This window comes from Camelina sativa, chromosome 14, assembly GCF_000633955.1.
Source record: "Camelina sativa cultivar DH55 chromosome 14, Cs, whole genome shotgun sequence".
NCBI lineage: Eukaryota > Viridiplantae > Streptophyta > Magnoliopsida > Brassicales > Brassicaceae > Camelina > Camelina sativa.
The window spans coordinates 535123-552731 of record NC_025698.1 but is presented as its reverse complement, the minus strand read 5'-3'; the positions used below and the strand labels follow the sequence as shown (position 1 = coordinate 552731).

The 17609-nt window shown below is 35.5% G+C and overlaps 3 protein-coding genes across 3 annotated transcripts in view; all 3 read left to right on the top strand.

The window, feature by feature from the left end:
- LOC104738695 overlaps nt 1–1724 on the top strand; it is a 7526-nt gene extending 5802 nt beyond the window's left edge. Inside the window, exons 3-8 of the mRNA XM_010458886.2 lie at nt 42–206; nt 324–457; nt 600–638; nt 723–978; nt 1068–1404; nt 1487–1724. Of these exons, the coding sequence (XP_010457188.2) occupies nt 42–206; nt 324–457; nt 600–638; nt 723–978; nt 1068–1404; nt 1487–1565 (1010 nt within the window). The 3' untranslated portion in view covers nt 1566–1724. The remainder of the gene's footprint in view (nt 1–41; nt 207–323; nt 458–599; nt 639–722; nt 979–1067; nt 1405–1486) is intronic.
- Nucleotides 4115–5924, top strand: LOC104738694 (NAC domain-containing protein 3-like). The gene is made up of 6 exons (XM_010458885.1): nt 4115–4379; nt 4485–4741; nt 4852–4992; nt 5082–5315; nt 5398–5526; nt 5632–5924. The coding sequence occupies exons 1-6, from the start codon at nt 4196–4198 to the stop codon at nt 5839–5841; spliced, it is 1155 nt and encodes a 384-aa protein (XP_010457187.1). The 5' UTR covers nt 4115–4195; the 3' UTR covers nt 5842–5924.
- Nucleotides 11479–14146, top strand: LOC109128622 (NAC domain-containing protein 4). The gene is made up of 5 exons (XM_019235399.1): nt 11479–11539; nt 12868–12986; nt 13251–13303; nt 13873–14005; nt 14090–14146. The coding sequence occupies exons 1-5, from the start codon at nt 11479–11481 to the stop codon at nt 14144–14146; spliced, it is 423 nt and encodes a 140-aa protein (XP_019090944.1).

Here is a 17609-nt window from a genome sequence, read left to right as displayed (position 1 = left end):
TTTTTTTTTTTTTTTTTTTTTTTTTTTTCTTTCTCAAACAGGTAACATGTTAGAATACATTGATGTGTCATATCCAGATCGAGCTAATATTATGGTCATATCCGATCCAAATGCCTACCCTAATTCAACTCTCGGTCTACAATCACTCGGCAAAATCCCTATCCAGCCATTTCCATATCAATCTCTTTCCACCTTACTTATGAAATGTGTGTGTGTGTTTGTCCTCTCTCTGTGTTGTTGTTGTTGAATTAAAAATAACCAACAAATCAAATGAAGTTGTTGCTTTGATCAACTGGCTACTCTAATTTCTTTTTTCTCAACAGATTCAGGGGTAGTTGGGGAGGAAACGGCTGAATCTGCCTTGTGGGATTGCTTAGTATGTGCCCGTGATCCTCCTGGCCAAAGCTTTGCAACTTTCATCTCGCATCTATCTGATGAAGAACATCATGAACTGCTGGTAATCATGCATTGTACATTTTGTCGTCATTGTCCCAACTGTTTTTTTTTTTTTTTTTTTTTTAGTCGAACACCCTCTGTTACCACAAGTAGTCACTTCCTTGTTTTGACCCCCCCCCTTTGTTCATTTGTTGTTCAAGCAGATTAGGAGTTTATATGCTCCACGTGTTGTTACTCCCATGGTGAGGATGCTACCCAAGTCTGTTTTAATATCTAAATTTTTTCTAGTTTTGTTTGACCCCCATATTGTCTTTTCTCAACTGCAGAAACATGTAAATCCAGCCTTTCTTACAAGAGAAAGTTTGGGGCCTGTGACAATGGTCTATTGGGACATCAATTCGTGTCCGGTTCCCCCTGGCTGTGATGCCAGTCTGGTCGGTCCGTGCATCAAGCGGTTCTTGAAGAAAGAAGGCTGCTCTGGTCCTCTCTCCATCACTGCCATTGGAAGACTAACAGAAGTCCCTAATGACATTCTGGAAGGAGTCTATTCCAGTGGAATCGCTCTTAATAACATTTTCTACGGTTAGGATCTTCTCATCTTTGCACCTTTCTTGGTAATGGATGTTTTACTTGTTGAATAGAGAGTCTCAAGTCTTCTGTTTCTGAAACAGGGTTTTTTGACACTTTGTATAGTCTTCTTTATGGGTTTATGAATAGTAATCCACCTCCAGCTAATTTTATGGTCATATCCGATGCAAAATCCTTGGGCACACCCGATGCAAATTCCTTCGCTTCTACGATTGCTTCCTGGCTAAAATCGAGGGGATACAACGTTCTTCAGCCGGTTCCATGCGATTCTCTTAGCTTGTTTCTCTTGAGGATGATAAGTGCGTTGATGAAACGAGTGAGTCTGCCTTCTGGATTTGCTCAGTATGCGACGAGGATCTACCTTACCAAGGCTTTGAAAATTTCACCACTCATGTTACTAGTAGGCGACATAAACGCGAGGTAATAATAAAGCATCCTAGCATATATTTTGTCATTGTTCACAAGTTTAATTTTGACCCCCCCCTCTCCTGCCCTTATGTAGTTGTTGGACTATTTGCCAGCGGTTCATCGTTTTACTAGACGTGAAGAAGAAGAAGAATAATAAAGCGAAACTCGTATGATTTGAAGGCCCATGGTGTGGGTTTAACTAGTATGATTATTTTCAAGTCTCTTTTTCCCCTTTTTTTTTTTTCAATTAAATAAAAGCGAAACTCGTGTAATGGCAAAAGTAACTTAAAGAACAAGTAAACAAAATGGTTTAGTTTTATGCAGTTACTAACGGAAAATTGTTTTTTTAAAAAAAAAGAAGATTTCTTTCGTAAAATCAGTTAGAAGATTAACGAGTGACTTAGTGAATCTAAAGTCCCAAAATCGAAACACTAAAGAGTATTATCCTTACCCGGTTTCTTCACAACCTCGAAGTAGCAGAAACAAAGATCTGAGTCAGTTTGTAGAGGACGAGCTTGAGCTTCTCCATGAGAATGCGTAGCGACGATTTTGACTAACCAAGCTTCAGGGCAATGCATCAGTTTGTAGAGAACGAGCTTGAGCTCCAATGTTGCGAAGGCTACAATATGTTTAAAATTTAGGTTAAAGTGTAAACAATTTTATTAATTTAGTTCATATTTTATAAAAATTAGGGTAAAAACAAAAGAAAAAAAAAAATTTGGGTTAAATGGTACAAATGCACTCCTTGCACTGGGTCAGCGCCTTCGTAATTTTTTTACTAGTATAAACGTATCTACTAAGATTTAGCAAAAAAAATTACTTTATACTATGATTAATTTTGATTATCCTCTATTTTATCTTTTAAAATATGATGTCTGTTTTTTTTTAATCTACGGCTTTTACAAAGTTTCCTCTATATATAAATTAAAACGTCAATGTTAACTGGAGACCCTTTCTGGATTTTTCCAAAAAATGAGCCATCAAATTTAACAAACGGAAACATGTTTAAGATAATAAATAAATATAGTAATATGAATATCATACTACGTGCTGGGAGTGGGAGTAACAACTGTCACATGATAAGTGTAATATGAATAACCACTTTTGTATCTCTCCGATAGAGAGCTAATGGGTTCTTAGTTTTTTAGTATGTATCCATTCGTTTGTTTTGGTATAACATTTAACCATTAAAACCAAAAAAAAAAGAAAAAGAAAGAGTAATATACGTCACTATGTCAATCTTTTGATTAGAATTTTCAAAAAAAAATGAATACCATTTTCCCCTCTTTTTATATTAAAACAAAAAAGATTGGCGAAAGCAATGTATATATTCTTTATGAACGCGATATATACTTATGTTCACTAAACTTGCTACGTATTTAGCATCACAATTTTAACTCAACTAACCCTTCTAAATACACAAATACATCATATCACTTCAAAAATTCTAATTCGCTATAATTGCAATAAATCATCGTAAAAAAAAATGCTCATCAAGATATTCGTTTACTTTAGGGATACAGTATGTCTATGGTTCTCGTTTTTTTAATATATATATAAAAAAACAAAATTCTTAAAGAGATCAGAAGGTAAGTGATAAAAATTCCTCATCATGAGATCGTTTTTTTCTTTTTTGCAGTTTAATATTAACTTTGAATGGGCATGCCAATTCTTCTTTTCCTATATATTATCTGGTTACGGCTTCTACGAAGCTTCCTAATCGCATATAGAGATACCTTTTTGTATCTGTTTCAACATAAATGACGTTTAACTTTTAATCAGATACCATCGGAATGGGCCAACGAATGTAATAAAGGGAAAACATCAAACATGTTCATGAAATAAATGTAATTTCTTCAGAGTTGCGTGTTGGGGGTAACTACTAGTGGCACGTGATGGAAACTATCACGTAACTACTATTCTATATGCCCTTCTTTTTGATTAAAAGCAAAATTGCAACTTTGCTAATCCTCTATTTTCCCTTCCTTTTCTGGTTAATACTATATAGTATTAGTTTTTTCTTAAAAGTCACAAGGTACGAGAGAATTTGTTGGGGAATATTTTTCTTATTCCTCAATATCTCCGGAATCCGAACAAATTCTCTCCGGAAGCTGACTTATATAGATATTGTGTATGTCTCGTATAAATATTCTTGTAGCGTAGATGGTTAAGTAGTTCTTACACACAGCATAGTTCGAGCCCTCTATTTTGCAGTTTGTTGGTATAAAATTTGTTTACAAAACGACAAAGTTTCAAAATATGTTCAAAAAAGACACACGGTGAAGGAGTTTTCGCTCAGCTTGATCGTCGCATCCGAAACACCTGTTCTGCAAGACTAGTATTCCAAAGCTTCAAGACATGCTTCTGCTGTGGTTTCGGACCTCCACCATCGCCCCACCACCTAGCTAACTTTTTTTTTTCTTTTTATGTATTGTTCTAGTACCGGGATTGTTCACCCCGGCGTTATACCTGTTGCTGCAGGCACCACTCGATCTATGTAATTGTTAAACTATTAAGTCGTATAATACCAGAAATTTTAAGAAAAAAAAATATAGGAGGGTTATTTAGCGGGTTACTTTTTAGTTCGGGGTGTTGACTTGCATTTTTCCGAATTTAAAGGGTAAACTTGCAAAAAATAATTGTTTGGAGGATTTTTTTTTTGCACAAAACCCTATAAATAATGAAACCCTTTATTCGTCTTCCTCCTTGGATTTAACTTGCAGTTGCAAAAAGAACAGCAACAATGGCGAAAGCTCTCTCCTACATATTTTGATCTTTTTCTCTTCTTTTTATATCCCTTTTTATGTCTTCGTTTATGATCGCTGCTGGAGAAATGGAGACTCCGGTGGGTTTAAGATTCTGTCCGACCGACGAGGAGATCGTCGATGATTACCTCCGGCCAAAAAATCTGGAAACTGACACGAGCCGTGTAGATCAAGTCATTAGTACTGTCACTATCTGTAGCTTCGATCCTTGGGAGTTACCTTGTAAGTCCCATCTCACGAGTTACCCTCTCAGTACAGTACTGACTGTTATATCAAATCAAATCATCAGCTAGTTTCTGATTTTGAGATTTTTGTTTGTTTGGTCAGGTCAGTCCAGGATCAAATTGAAAGATAAGTCTTGGTGTTTCTTCAGCCGTAAGGTAAACAAATACGACAGAGGTGAGCAACAGATCAGAAAAACGAAATCTGGGTATTGGAAGATAACTGGTAAACCAAAGTCTATCATACGCAACCGTGTTAAGATCGGTGCGAGAAGGGTTTTGATGTTTTACTTGAGTAAGGAACTCGGTGGCTCCAAATCCGATTGGGTTATGCACGAGTACCACCTTCTCTCCCCTGTTCAGGTACTCTGTTTTTTCTTTTTGTTTTTGGGGTTTTATTTTGTAACTTTTTTGAGCTGCGATTGTGATTTGATTTGAATCTGTACAGTAATGATTTTGTGTAACTGTTACAGATGATGATGACATACACCATCTGTAAAGTAACGTTTAAGGGTGAAGAGAACGAGGTTTCTTCTCCCTCTGCTGGTAGTGAAATTGAGCAGAGTCGCTCTTTAATCCCTTTACATCTTGTGAACAATTCTGGAGGATCTGAGGTGGGTCAATCTCGATACCTTTCTCTGTTTCTCTTCTTTTATGTCTGACAACGACCGACTCTTATTTGTGTTCTTCTCCTTTTTTTCAGGATTCAAGTCAGTTTGGTTTGCAGGAAGAGGCTCATCAACTCGATGATGCAGCAATTATAGCTAGTAAAGAGGAGGAATGGAAAACATGGTTGAATGATAATGATGGTGAGGAGAGGAATATCATGTTTTTGCAGGACAATCGCAACGATTACAGACCTCCACAGTCATTGACTGGTGTCTTCACTGACGATAGCAGTGATGATAATGATTCTGATTTTCTATCTCCAGCCACCGTAAGCAATGTTTTACCTTGAGAATCCTCTGTTTTCATATTTCATCTCATAAAAGCTAAATTTTGGTTGATATATATGACAGAATTCTATTGGAACTTCGAGCACTTGTGATGATAGTTTTGGTAGCTCAAATCATCGCATAGACCAAATCAAAGACCTGCAAGAGCCTCCTAATTCGACAGTCGAGTTAGTGTCACCACTAACTCAAGAGGTGAGCTTTATTATCTCTCTTTCACTGAGGCTAACAATCCTTAATGCTACTTTGTGCCATTCATTACTCACAAACGTTTTGGTTTCTTTGATATGATGGTTCAAGGTGAGCCAAGCTCTCAGAACTAATGTTGATACAAATGAGATGAAGAAGAAGATGAATCCTTGTGATGATGCACGTGGGACTGAGATTGGAGAGCATAAATTGGGTCAAGAGATGATCAAGAAGAACAAAAGAACTGGTAACTTCTTTCTCAGGATGGTACAAAAATTCGTCAAGAAAATTCGCCTATGTTCTCCTATCTCAAGAACATGATGTTAAATAAATGAGATCACAAACATCAAACATGAAACACCTTTTGTTCTTCTAATCTTGTTTTGTAACTTTTTTTCATACTGTATGTGTGCTGTGTCCTAATATATAAAAATGGTGTGTTATTTTGTGATAAGAAGTGGTAGAGAAGACAAAGATTTACCAATTGACCGACAATGTCTTATCTTGTTTTGCAACTTTTCCATCCTGGACGTGTGTTCCATTTTTTTATATAGTAAAAGGTAAATATTTGTGATAAGAAGTAGTCAGTTAACTCCGAGTTGTAAAATTTGAATTTATCGTGCAGCTAACCCAAATGGTCAAATTTTATTTGACGTAGCAGCAATTAACGTCGACTCTTCTTAGTTCCTACTCCTACCTAAACCCCACAAAAGATTTCGTTCAACAAAAGAAAACAAGAATAGATATATCATATATGCTTCAATTTAGTTATTATGTCAAGAGTCTCTTTTTGGACTTTTTTTTCAACATTATCATACATATATGTGTACACGTGCATGTTGTCATCGTTGACATCGTTGATCTTTTTGAATTCATTTTCGTTTTTTTTTTAAGGTAGACATACAGTAGTAGACTACTACTACTAGTAGTAACCTGAGCGAAAGATAACATTTAGAGCCCATTAGATAGCCCATTAAGTGGCGGATATACGTAAATGTAAAAAGTTGAGAGAAACCCTAGAAGAAGCTCTCGACTGACTTGCGAGAGAAGAGAAGTTGCGTCTTTGTTTGCCTGGCCGAGGTTTGGTCACAAATTGCTATTATCTGATGTATGATTGATTTGTACAAAAAACGTAACTTGGATCTTTGTGATGTGTTTATTATATAGGATGATGTTGAAGAACAAAGAGGCGACTCCGACGTCGGTGTGGATTGATGTCAACAACTGTCCGATTCCGGATGGTTATGATGTTGGTCAGATCCGTCCGCGCATAGAAGCAGTGTTGGTGGAGAAGATTGGCTGCTCATGTCCTCTCACCATCAATGTCATGGGCGAATTGGAAGGCATCACTGATGAAGACCTGCGAGAGTTGTCTTCGACTCGAGTCGTTGTTCAATTCGTCCCACGAGGTTATTTAATTTTCTCATCTCTTTCTACAACCAACGAAAAGTGGAAATTAATTATTAGGGTTGTCTTCGACTGGAATCGTCTCTCAACTCTTGTCTGAATGTATATCCTTCAGGTACTGGGACAGGTAGCGGGAAAGTTTTGTCTCATATGCTTAATTGGTCACATGCTAATCCACCACCGGGGAAGATTATGTTCATATCGGATTCTGACAATATCTATAACGTCTCCCGCGGCATTTCCTACCTGCACAATCGTGGATTCGACATTTTGCTGGTGTATGGAGATACTGTTAAACCTGTTCCAGGCCTCTCCACTGCTTCCATTTGGGAATGACAAAGTTTACTTTGCCCTCCTGCTCGTCTTGAAGAAGAAATGGATGGGGAGACAAAAAGACAGCAGCCTGAAGAAGAAATGGATGGGGAGACAAAAAGACAGCAGCCTCCCCTGCAGTGTGAAACCGGTGATTCTGCCTCTTTTGTTTGCACACTCTGTTGTCATTACACAAGCTTTAAGTATTTTAAATGCCAACTCCTTGAAGATTTCACCACGCATCTCAACTCTGAAGAACATAAACGCAGAGTAAGCACATTGTTTTTTTTTTTTTTTTGGGTAGTCTTTTAAGTTGTTTACCTTTCTTTCTTTCGTCCGTCTCACCCCATGATGTTACTCGTTCGTTTGCAGTACTTTAACCTTACTTACTTTCCCCCCGGCCCCGGAGGTGACTACTCTTCAAAGGCAAGTTTCTCTCAAAGTATCTTCTTAATGATAATTAAATAGACAAAAAAAATCTTTGATTTTAGTAGTAACCTTTGGTTGTCTCTAAAACATTGTAGAGAAAGTCGAAGCCTAAGGTGGTCAAAGCCGGGCTTAAATGTTTCCATCTGATGAATTCTGTGGTGATGAAGAGCAGCCACTCAAAGGCACGTTTTCATATCTGTAAAAAATTTCCTTGGGAGTTTTCAACAGAAAGAGATAAATCTGATTTACATTTGCGTTGCATGAATTTGATTTGCTGACTTCGGTTGTCTCTAAAATTTTCTAGAGAAAGTTGGACATGACGAAGAAGAAGAAGAGGAAGATGAAGAAGTAGATGGCCGAAGATGTTTATATAAAAAACTTTACAACTTAAAAAAAGTTCAAAGCCAACGAGAAAAGAGTATCAGAGACTTCGGTTATGTATGCTTAATGAATCTGTTTATGATGGTAAATTTAATGGCAGCGAAGTCAAATTATTTGTAAAAATTGAATTTATCATACAGCTAACCCAGATGGTCAAATTTAATCTGACGTAGCAGCAATCAACCTCGACTCAACAAAAGAAAACAAGAATAAAAAATTATAAAATCAAGATGCTTCAAATAAGTCTAATATCTCTTTTGGACTCTTTTTGATCAACATCATCATATATGTGTGCACACGTGCATGTTGTCATTGTTGATGTTTACGTCTAAAGCCCATTTTAGCCTAAATTGCCTAATGATAACCAATAATATTTGGTTCAGAGTTGTTGATACGTAGAAAAAAAAAACAGAGTGTGCATTGGTCTAAGTTTGAGAGGTGTTTTTGTGTTGCAGGAGAAGTTTCACTGCCAGGTAGTAAAGCGGCGGAGGAGGAAAATGGTCCGATCCTAATTCTATTTGCCTTATTTGATTCTTACTTTAGTGAGAATCATAATTCGGGATTGCCAATGAAGGTTATATAGACAACCTCTCTAAGGCAAATATGTTCCCTGCAGTATGTCAATAGATGCTTGAATACTTTCCAAGATCAGTCTTCTTCCACTAATAGATGCTTGAATAATTTTCTGTGATTCATGTTAACTGTTTAGTAAATCTCAGTTTTACTAAACTCTGTTATGATTGAAATTAAGTATTTTTCGTTTCAGAGATCATTTTTAAAAAGCGTGACAAATGGCGAAGAAGTAAGTAAGGATCTGCGATGTCTCTTGATGTTTTTCTGTGTCGACAATGGCTCCTCCACTTATAGATATAGAGAAAGAAGTTGAGATCGTTAAGCACATGTAAATCTCTTATTGAGTTGTCACCGATACATTCTTGAGGATTGGCGTAGAAATAATCTTCTTCCTTTTGATCATACGTAGTTATAAACTTTTCTATGTGTTGGTTCTCCCATCCTTTGTCTTTGATGGGTTTCTTTGACAGCTATTGCAAAAGTGACGATGAAAGGTACCTATTCTTCATCTCTTCCACTCTTGTCAAGTCAAACAGAAGATAATATGTGGTTTTGAGCGTCAAATAGAGGGGAAGAGAGAAGAAGTACGTAATAGTAGATCGTCCCGGTCCCACATAATATTTAAAACTTACCGTTTAGGTTAAGTTAATGACCCGATCTCTCTCAGTTGTTGTAACGTGATGAAATTAAACGGTCCAGATCTCTTGACCGTTCCAGAGGTAAACTTTTTCCATTTATTTTATTTATTCAACTTACAACACATAACAAATCCAAAATGGTGAATATGGTTAGCAATGTACTTGCTTAATAAATATATCTAACTTTTTGACGTCGTCAACTTATCTTATATATTTGTTGTATCTTATTTGGAATTAAAGAATTTTCGTATGTTACCAAAAAAAAGGATTATATATCGTTTTTAAAATTGCTTATATATTATTATTAAAAAAAGAAAGAATGCTAAAAACCCTATTTTGGTTTGGAATTTTCGTATGTTGTGGAATTTTTTTAATAAAACTGACAATTAGGACTCGATCAATCAGTGTAATAATAAATTGGTTTGGCTATAATAATAATGAATCAGTTTTATTCAAGAATTTTTGTGCATTGAGACTGATGTTCATCTTAACCGCCATCATAGTACCATTAGGATACAGAGTTGGTTGAGGTAAAGAACCATAAGGTTCATAGCCCTCATGTGGCTGTGGAGACCACCACCGTTCCATGCAATAACAAAGATTATAAGGTATGATTTCGCTCATAATCACTATCAAGTTTTATAAGTAGAGCTTTGAGAAATTGAGAACACATGAGACTTAGGGCAAACCTAAGCTGTTATTAAACTTTGAAAATATTGGAATTTAACTAACATTAGCCAACATTAAAGACCAAATTTGGTGCAACAATATAACTTAGAAAATTGAATTTAGTAATGAAAGTCATTTTCCATAATGAAAATCTAATGATAGTAACAGCAAAAAGTATAGATTAAGATGAAAGGCTTGGTATTATCATAGATAACCAACATTATCATAAATAATCTAACGTTATCAACATTATGTTATCTACAACGACACATCTCTATTATACAAAAATGGGATGTAAATTAGAGGAACCTTTAATTAGTTCAATACTCACATAAACATTAGGTAAAGTGTGTATTTATATATATATATATATATATATATATATATATATATACATATATGATGTGAATGAAAATTCAAAAGAAGAAGAAAAGGATCATGAATGTAGCCTAGGTTCCGTCATTTGGAGATACGAAATCAAAACTCCTTTAAGATTTTGTAATTATAATGTTATTTTTTTTGGTGCCACATCTATATATCTCTATGCCATTGCCATGCATATCATCTGTCTAAATGCATGAATTAAATTTGGAAATAGGTACGAAAATGCCAGCAAGGCAAGAAGAAAGCAATAATTTTCTAGGGATGTTAGAATTTTCTTCTAATTACCTACTGCCTACTTTGTATATTCTAATTAATGGTGGAAGTTTATATAAAGTTGTTGTCATTTGCTCGGTTTGGAAAATGGCTCGATCGATCGTTTTGAGTTCGTAGACACAACACAATATACATAATTGCAACCATTAGCGAGAAGCTCACAAACAACATGGTCTAAATTAAAAAAAAAAAAGCTTACAACAATTCGCCATAAAAAGAAAACAAAAATCTTAACAAGATTAAAGATAAGCACCCTCAATAATGTTTTCTAAAAAGGAATAAGATGAAAATAGTAAGCGTGTTCACACGGCATAATTAAGGAAGCCACAAGGCAGATTCGAGTTGATCACCTTTGTTTTTTGCTTTGGGACCCATCACCTTCCTTAATAAGCTTTTCCATTTTTATTTTTTAAATATATTTTCTTTTTCTTATACTACTACAGTATAGGGGATGCTGTTTAATATAATCGACGGTTCACCCAAACCGATTCAATCCAAAATCCAAATCCTAAAACCGATTATATAAAATTAATTCTTAATTCCTCTTCTTTAATCGATAAATGCAGTACTACAGTATGTTAGTTGGTTTAAATCCGATTTCTGTTTGCTTACATTGATTAATCAGTAATTTTCAAAATTGTTAAGACCGGAACCATATACCAATTGAACCGAAGATCCATATAAATTTAATTAAAATAAAATAAAAACAAATATTTGTCGGGGGTTATTTAAACGCCTTGCTTTCACTGTCTTCCTCCCTCCAAATTAAATATATACCAAACAAAAACAAAACAAATATATAATCGGAAAAATACACAGAACGATCTCGGCGGCAAAGCACTTTAGTCTTTTACCATCGAAATCGGTGGGTTTTGATTCCTTTTTGAGAATAATGGAGGATAAAGTTGGGTTCGGATTCCGTCCGAATGACGAGGAGCTCGTCAGAGACTTCGGTTATGTATGCTTAATGAATCTGTTTATGATGGTAAATTTAATGGTCACCGAAGTCAAATTAGTTGTCGTAATAAAAAATTGAATCTATATATACATTTTTCAAGTACATTTAGCAAATAAATACTGAAATTACCATTTATTTACAAGACTGTCGTTGTTATTAATTATTAATTTGTTTTTTATTTAATTAATTAATATTAAATTTCTATTTTTGAAAACAAGATTTTCTTTTCTAAATAAATTTTCAAAACAATGGAAGCCACTCTCTTTAACATTAAGTATTAAATTTATAACTAATTTGATTAATATGAAATTTCCAATTTTACAAAATAATATTTTAATTTTTTCATACATAAATTTCCTAAACAATCGGCCTACTCAATAAACGAATTGATTTTCAATCAAGGATCATGCCGAGATTTTGATCTCAACGCATTGATCTCAACATATTTAAAACTAAATTTTACTTTAACGGGTTTGTATGATGAGTTTTTGTGGATTAACAATCTTTGAACATGCTGTCTGACCCGCCTAACATAGCGGATTTGGACTATAAAACCAACACTAAAACTATTAGTTTATCTCATATATACTGTAGAGTTTTAATCATCATTTTGAAAATTAACTTATAAATTATTTAGTACATGAACTACAAATGGTTATACATACTATAACACATTCTTAATATTCCAAAAGAAAAAAAATTAAATACACATAAAAGTATACACTAACATATTATATAGGCATATACCTCTGTTTAATTCTAGAGAACAAAACAAATCTAGAATTTTATATTCTATCTAACAACAAATTTAATGTAATTAAGTTATTAATTTTATAAAAAATAATAAGAAGAAAAAAAATTCTAAATAAAATTCTAAATTAATTAGAAAAAAGTTAATTGATTGAGAATTTAAAAACTAAATAAATTAAAAATTATTATTTAAAATACAATAATTTGAAATCCTAGTGTATCATACAGCTAAAGTAACCCAAATGGTCTAATTTAATTTGACGTAGCAGCAATCAACCTCGACTCTTGTAGGAACAAGAATAAATAATCATAAAATCAAGAGGGTTCAAATAAGTCTAATATCTCTTTTGGACTCTTTTTAATCAACAATCATCATATATGTGTACACGTGCATGTTGTCATTGTTGATGTTTAAGTCTAAACCCCATTAGCCTAAATTGCCTAATGATAACCTTTATTTTTTACCACCTCCAAGGCTCCAACTTTGGTTGTTCAGACTTCAGAGTTGTTGATGCGTAGAAAAAAAACAGAGTGTGAATTGGTCTAAGTTTGAGAGGTGTTTTTGTGTTGCAGGAGAAGTTTCACTGCCAAGTAGTAAAGCGGCGGAGGAGGATGAGGAAGATATATTGGATTGGAGCCTTTACCTTGTTGATGTTGTCACTTTCTCTCTCGAACCATTTCTGTCTAAGAAGGTATTAGGAAAATGGTCCGATCCTAATTCTATTTGCCTTATTTGGTTATACATGTTCTTACTTTAGTGAGAATCATAATTCGGGATTGCCAATAAATATATCTATCTTTTTGACGTCGTCAACTTCTCTTATATATTTGTTATATCTTATTTGGAATTAAAGAATTTTCGTAAGTTGTTTAGCAAAAAAAAAGAATTTTCGTAAGTTACCAAAACAAATATATATATATATATATATATCGTTATAAAAATTGACTATATATTATTGAAAACGGGTTTTTGGAAAGAAAATGGATTCAACACACCAATCATTGGTAAGTGGAAAGATAGGTTACATGGAAACGGAAACGAAAATGCCGAAACGAAACATTTCGGAAACGGGAAACAATTTTTTCAAAAATTAAGTAATGGAAACGTGTGGAAAACATATATATATATATATATATATACATAGATATAATAAATCTCCAAACATAAAAATCATATTAAAAAATCTGAAACAACACAAATTCAAAACATAAATATTAAATAGTTTAATTAAAAATAAAAACTTAAAAAAATAAACATTCAAAATCAAATTTTTTGACCAGCATCGCCATATATTTAGGGATTTTAACTTTTAAGCTACTAATTATTTTATATTTTTTATCATTATATGTATCAAGAATTCTTATATTTTCAATTTATTTATTTATTAAATTTTGAAATTATAAAAAAGAGTTTTCATCGCGTTTCCAAAACGGAAACGGAGTTTCCATCGTGTTTCCAAACAGAAATTTTTAGGAATCATGTTTTTGTGACTTGTTTCCGAGTTTCCACGAGTTTTTGTTTCCGAAACGTTTCGGAAACAAGAAACGCACTTCAAAAAGAGTTTTCATGCAACATAGGTGGAAAGATACCAATGGCGTTAAGATTGGCGAGAAGAAAGTTTTGGTTTTTCAGTCTTATGAAAATCCCAATGGATCCAAATCCGATGGGGTAATGCACGTGTATCAACCTACGTTTTTGCCTCTCGAACAGGTAAATTATCCATATGGCTAAGTTGATACACTTCTAGTCTCCTATATATGTGGTATTTGATATTTTTTTTGTTTCTTTCTCAAGTGTGGATTTGACCGTATGTTTTCAAAGTGTTCTTGTGAGATATCTTTTGGGTTTTGAAAACGTTACCTTAATTTGGACAGAGAACATATGTTGTGTGCAAAGTAGAGTTAATCTAAATCTCAGAGAAAACGTTGGATTTCTTATTGATAGGTAAAGAGTATATATAGATACAAGAGACTTGATGTACAAGTAGAGAATATTGACTAAAGATATACTCAAGAAGATATGGAACATATCCTTTTCCGTAACACTCCCTTTCAAGGTGGAGTGTGTAAATTTAGAACACCCAATTTGGACCATAGATACTTGAACTGATCACAGCCGAGAGCCTTAGTAAAGATATCAGCTGGCTGTTCTTTAGTAGGAATGTGAGTAGTAGAAATGGTACCGGCAGTAATCTCATCACGAATAAAATGACAATCACTTTCAATATGCTTGGTTCGTTCATGAAAGACAGAATTTGCTGCGATTTGAAGAGCTGCTTGACTATCACTGAATAAACGCATGGGCTGAGTATGATCGACGCCAAGAAACTGCAAAATCTCCTTTAGCCACAAGAGCTCCGTACAAGTCATAGCCATGGCACGATACTCTGGCTCAGCCGATGAAAGAGACACACGACTTTGCTTCTTTGTCTTCCATTGAAGTGGTGAATCACCAAGCATAACAATGTAACCAGTAAGAGACCGCCTAGTAGAAGGACATTTGTTGTAATCGGAATCACAATAGGCATTCACTTGGAGCGAAGCGGTGGAAGAAAGAACGACACCTTGACCAGGAGAGGACTTTAAGTAACGAACCACACGTTGTGCCGCATCCAAATGATCGACAAGAGGAATCTGCATGAACTGAGCAAGAATGTTCACAACGTAACTCAGTTCATGACGCGTATGAGTCAGATAGACAAGACGTCCAACAAGACGTCGATATTGTGCCGGGTCTGAGTACGGTTCACTCGTGGAATTCAACAGCGTATGATTTTGCTCCATAAGAGTATCAAACGGAGACGAGCCGGAAAGACCACACTCATCAATGATATCAAGACAATATTTCCGCTGAGATAAGAATATGCCATCAGGTCCATGATACACAGAGTTTTAAACCCTATTTTCCTACTGCAAGTGCACAGCAAAGAAGTAGTACTTAGGGGTCGAATCCCACGAAGACCAAGTTTTACTCTATGGTTCTATTGGTTCAATTTCAAGCTAAGACAATTCAAAGTTGGGTTTTTTTGGTAACAGTAACGCGATTAAAACGGTATAAAAAGGCAATAAGCAAAACACTAGATCAGGGGTAATTCTCGGGAATTTCAGAGATAGCAACTAAACAACTATTCAGGGCATAGATTAAGTACCAGTCTAGAACTCAAACATAAATATAAACTGATCCACTGTCGTGGTATCAATAACTCTATCTGATCGATTCTGTGCGGAAACGCGGAGCACGTGCTCAGACATCCGGAGCACATGCTCGGCGGTCCATAAACCCTAAACTGTCGTTTGAGCCCAGAATCGCAGACAAGCATTAAAGAACAGGAATGATAAGTTCACAAATCACCTACACATCAACTTTCGCAGGTCTAGGATAATTTGCCCACTAATGTCTTTTCTAGCAACCTATTACACTTTTGATGAATAGATAAACCTAGAATCATAGATTGGGTGATCAAATCAACCTAAGCATTAAGTCTAACAATAGTGAAGACAATCGATTATATAAAGCCCTATTTGTGTTCTGTTGCTAACCCATGAAACCCCTTTTGAAACCCCTAATCTAGCAAAGAAAACTACTCAGACATAGAGAAATGAATCATAGCAAAAGATGAGAAATTCAATGACATAAAAATAAAAAGGGTTCAGAGAATGCTTCACAAGGTAGCCGCTCTTCTCCCTCTCACAAAAACGTCGCTCAAAAACAAAAGAAAAGGTATATTATCTCTCCTAAAAACCCTAGGTTAAATAGCATACAAGTAGAGAAAAATAAGGAAAGATTCCAAATTCAAATCTCCCTATTAAAAAGCGATCTCAGCCCTCTTTCTCTCACAAAGGATCGCCTAAAATAAGGGGAATTAGGCAGGGAATCGGCGCCTAGATGCTTGCCACGTGTCGTCATGAAACCGTAGAGTTGGGAGCATGTGCTCGGAAATCGGGAGCATGTGCTCCTGGGTCTAAAATCAGCTTTTCTACTCCAATTCAACTCCTTTCTGCTCTGATTGCTCCTGCTGTTCCAATCCTTGCTTTTAGCTTCCTAGCCTCTTATTATAACCTGAAAAGGACTCAAACAACTACAAAACTATCAAATAAACGGGGTCAAAGTGAGTCAAAACCGTAACATATCAACTCCCCCGGACTTAGATCTTTGTTTGTCCTCAAACAAACTCAAACCAAGCGCCAAGAGAGCCAAGGTGGGAACTCGCAAAAATCTCAGAAACCGTGAGTAGACCATGACCTGCAGACCACATGTGTTAGAACAAGCTATACCGATTCTCACCAAAAACTTCTCCAGCAAACATCTCCAAAACCAGAACCATAATTGGCAATCAAACCCAGAAAAAGATCACTTTCCAGACAAAGACTCTTTACATTCAATTAAAATTGGCGTGAGCTTCTCATTAAGGGCATTAAGCTAGTGAAATCGAGGCTTGGTAGATAAAAGGCTGTTTTAATGGTGGAGCTATAGAGTGTTTAGGGGTTACCATTACTTCGAAAGAGATGCAGGATATCGCACAAAATGGTAAGGGAGAGTGGACTCATTGATGTCCACAACCTCTAATCACTCTCCTCTTCTTATCTTCTCAAACTCAGCCTCTCTTTTCTCCTCAGGGTACAACGCATGCTCGGGGGTGTGTAACACTAGCTCTGGTCCCTCCTCGGCAACGGCACCATTTTTTTTTATTTTTTTTATTTTTTTTTTATTTTTATTTTTTTTTAATTAATTTTTTTTTTTAGACATATGAAGGATGATGGGGGATCTTCTTCTGATATTGCCCCTGGAGCATGCGGACCGTATCCTAGGCTCTCTCTCTGCTCAAAACAACTCGCGGACTCGGATTTATATAATTTCGGAGCAGGTGCTCGCTGGGTTGGAGCACGTGCTCTGTCCGTCCGGCTTTTTCCTCTTTGGTTCTCCAGCAAGAGCGAGTTAGAGATTATGTCAGTCCTGCTCTCCCCGACCGTTTTGCACATAGCTGCACAGAATGAGAAAACAAAAATACAAGTGCAAGTGGTTTGAAAATAGGTTAGGCTCGGGGTGGGTAATAACTTAAAATGAGCTAGCTATTCAGGATCAGCAAGATTGGCAAAATGAATAAGAAGTCCTGAATATGTGACACGTTCCCTATCCTAATGCCCAAAACGAGAAGAATTTAAATCCGGTTAGGTTCCAATAAAGTAGAGTCTAAGTCTTTCCGGTGAAACCTTAATGGGATGAAACTTTTCTGGCCAGGAGAAGGGTCCGAATGTGAAGAGGTATTAGCTCGTCTCTGTACTCTTAGTTCTGCAACAATGGTCACTAGGAAAAA

Bases quoted from the DNA above. Each gene is read 5' to 3' on its own strand.
- LOC109128622 (XM_019235399.1), top strand. From the start codon at position 11,479: ATGGAGGATAAAGTTGGGTTCGGATTCCGTCCGAATGACGAGGAGCTC. The intron at 13,304-13,872 runs GTGGAAAGATAG...CATGCAACATAG, and splicing joins AACACACCAATCATTGGTAA to GTGGAAAGATACCAATGGCG. The intron at 14,006-14,089 runs GTAAATTATCCA...TTCTTTCTCAAG, and splicing joins CGTTTTTGCCTCTCGAACAG to TGTGGATTTGACCGTATGTT.
- LOC104738694 (XM_010458885.1), top strand. From the start codon at position 4,196: ATGTCTTCGTTTATGATCGCTGCTGGAGAAATGGAGACTCCGGTGGGT. The intron at 4,380-4,484 runs GTAAGTCCCATC...TTGTTTGGTCAG, and splicing joins CGATCCTTGGGAGTTACCTT to GTCAGTCCAGGATCAAATTG. The intron at 5,527-5,631 runs GTGAGCTTTATT...TGATGGTTCAAG, and splicing joins TGTCACCACTAACTCAAGAG to GTGAGCCAAGCTCTCAGAAC.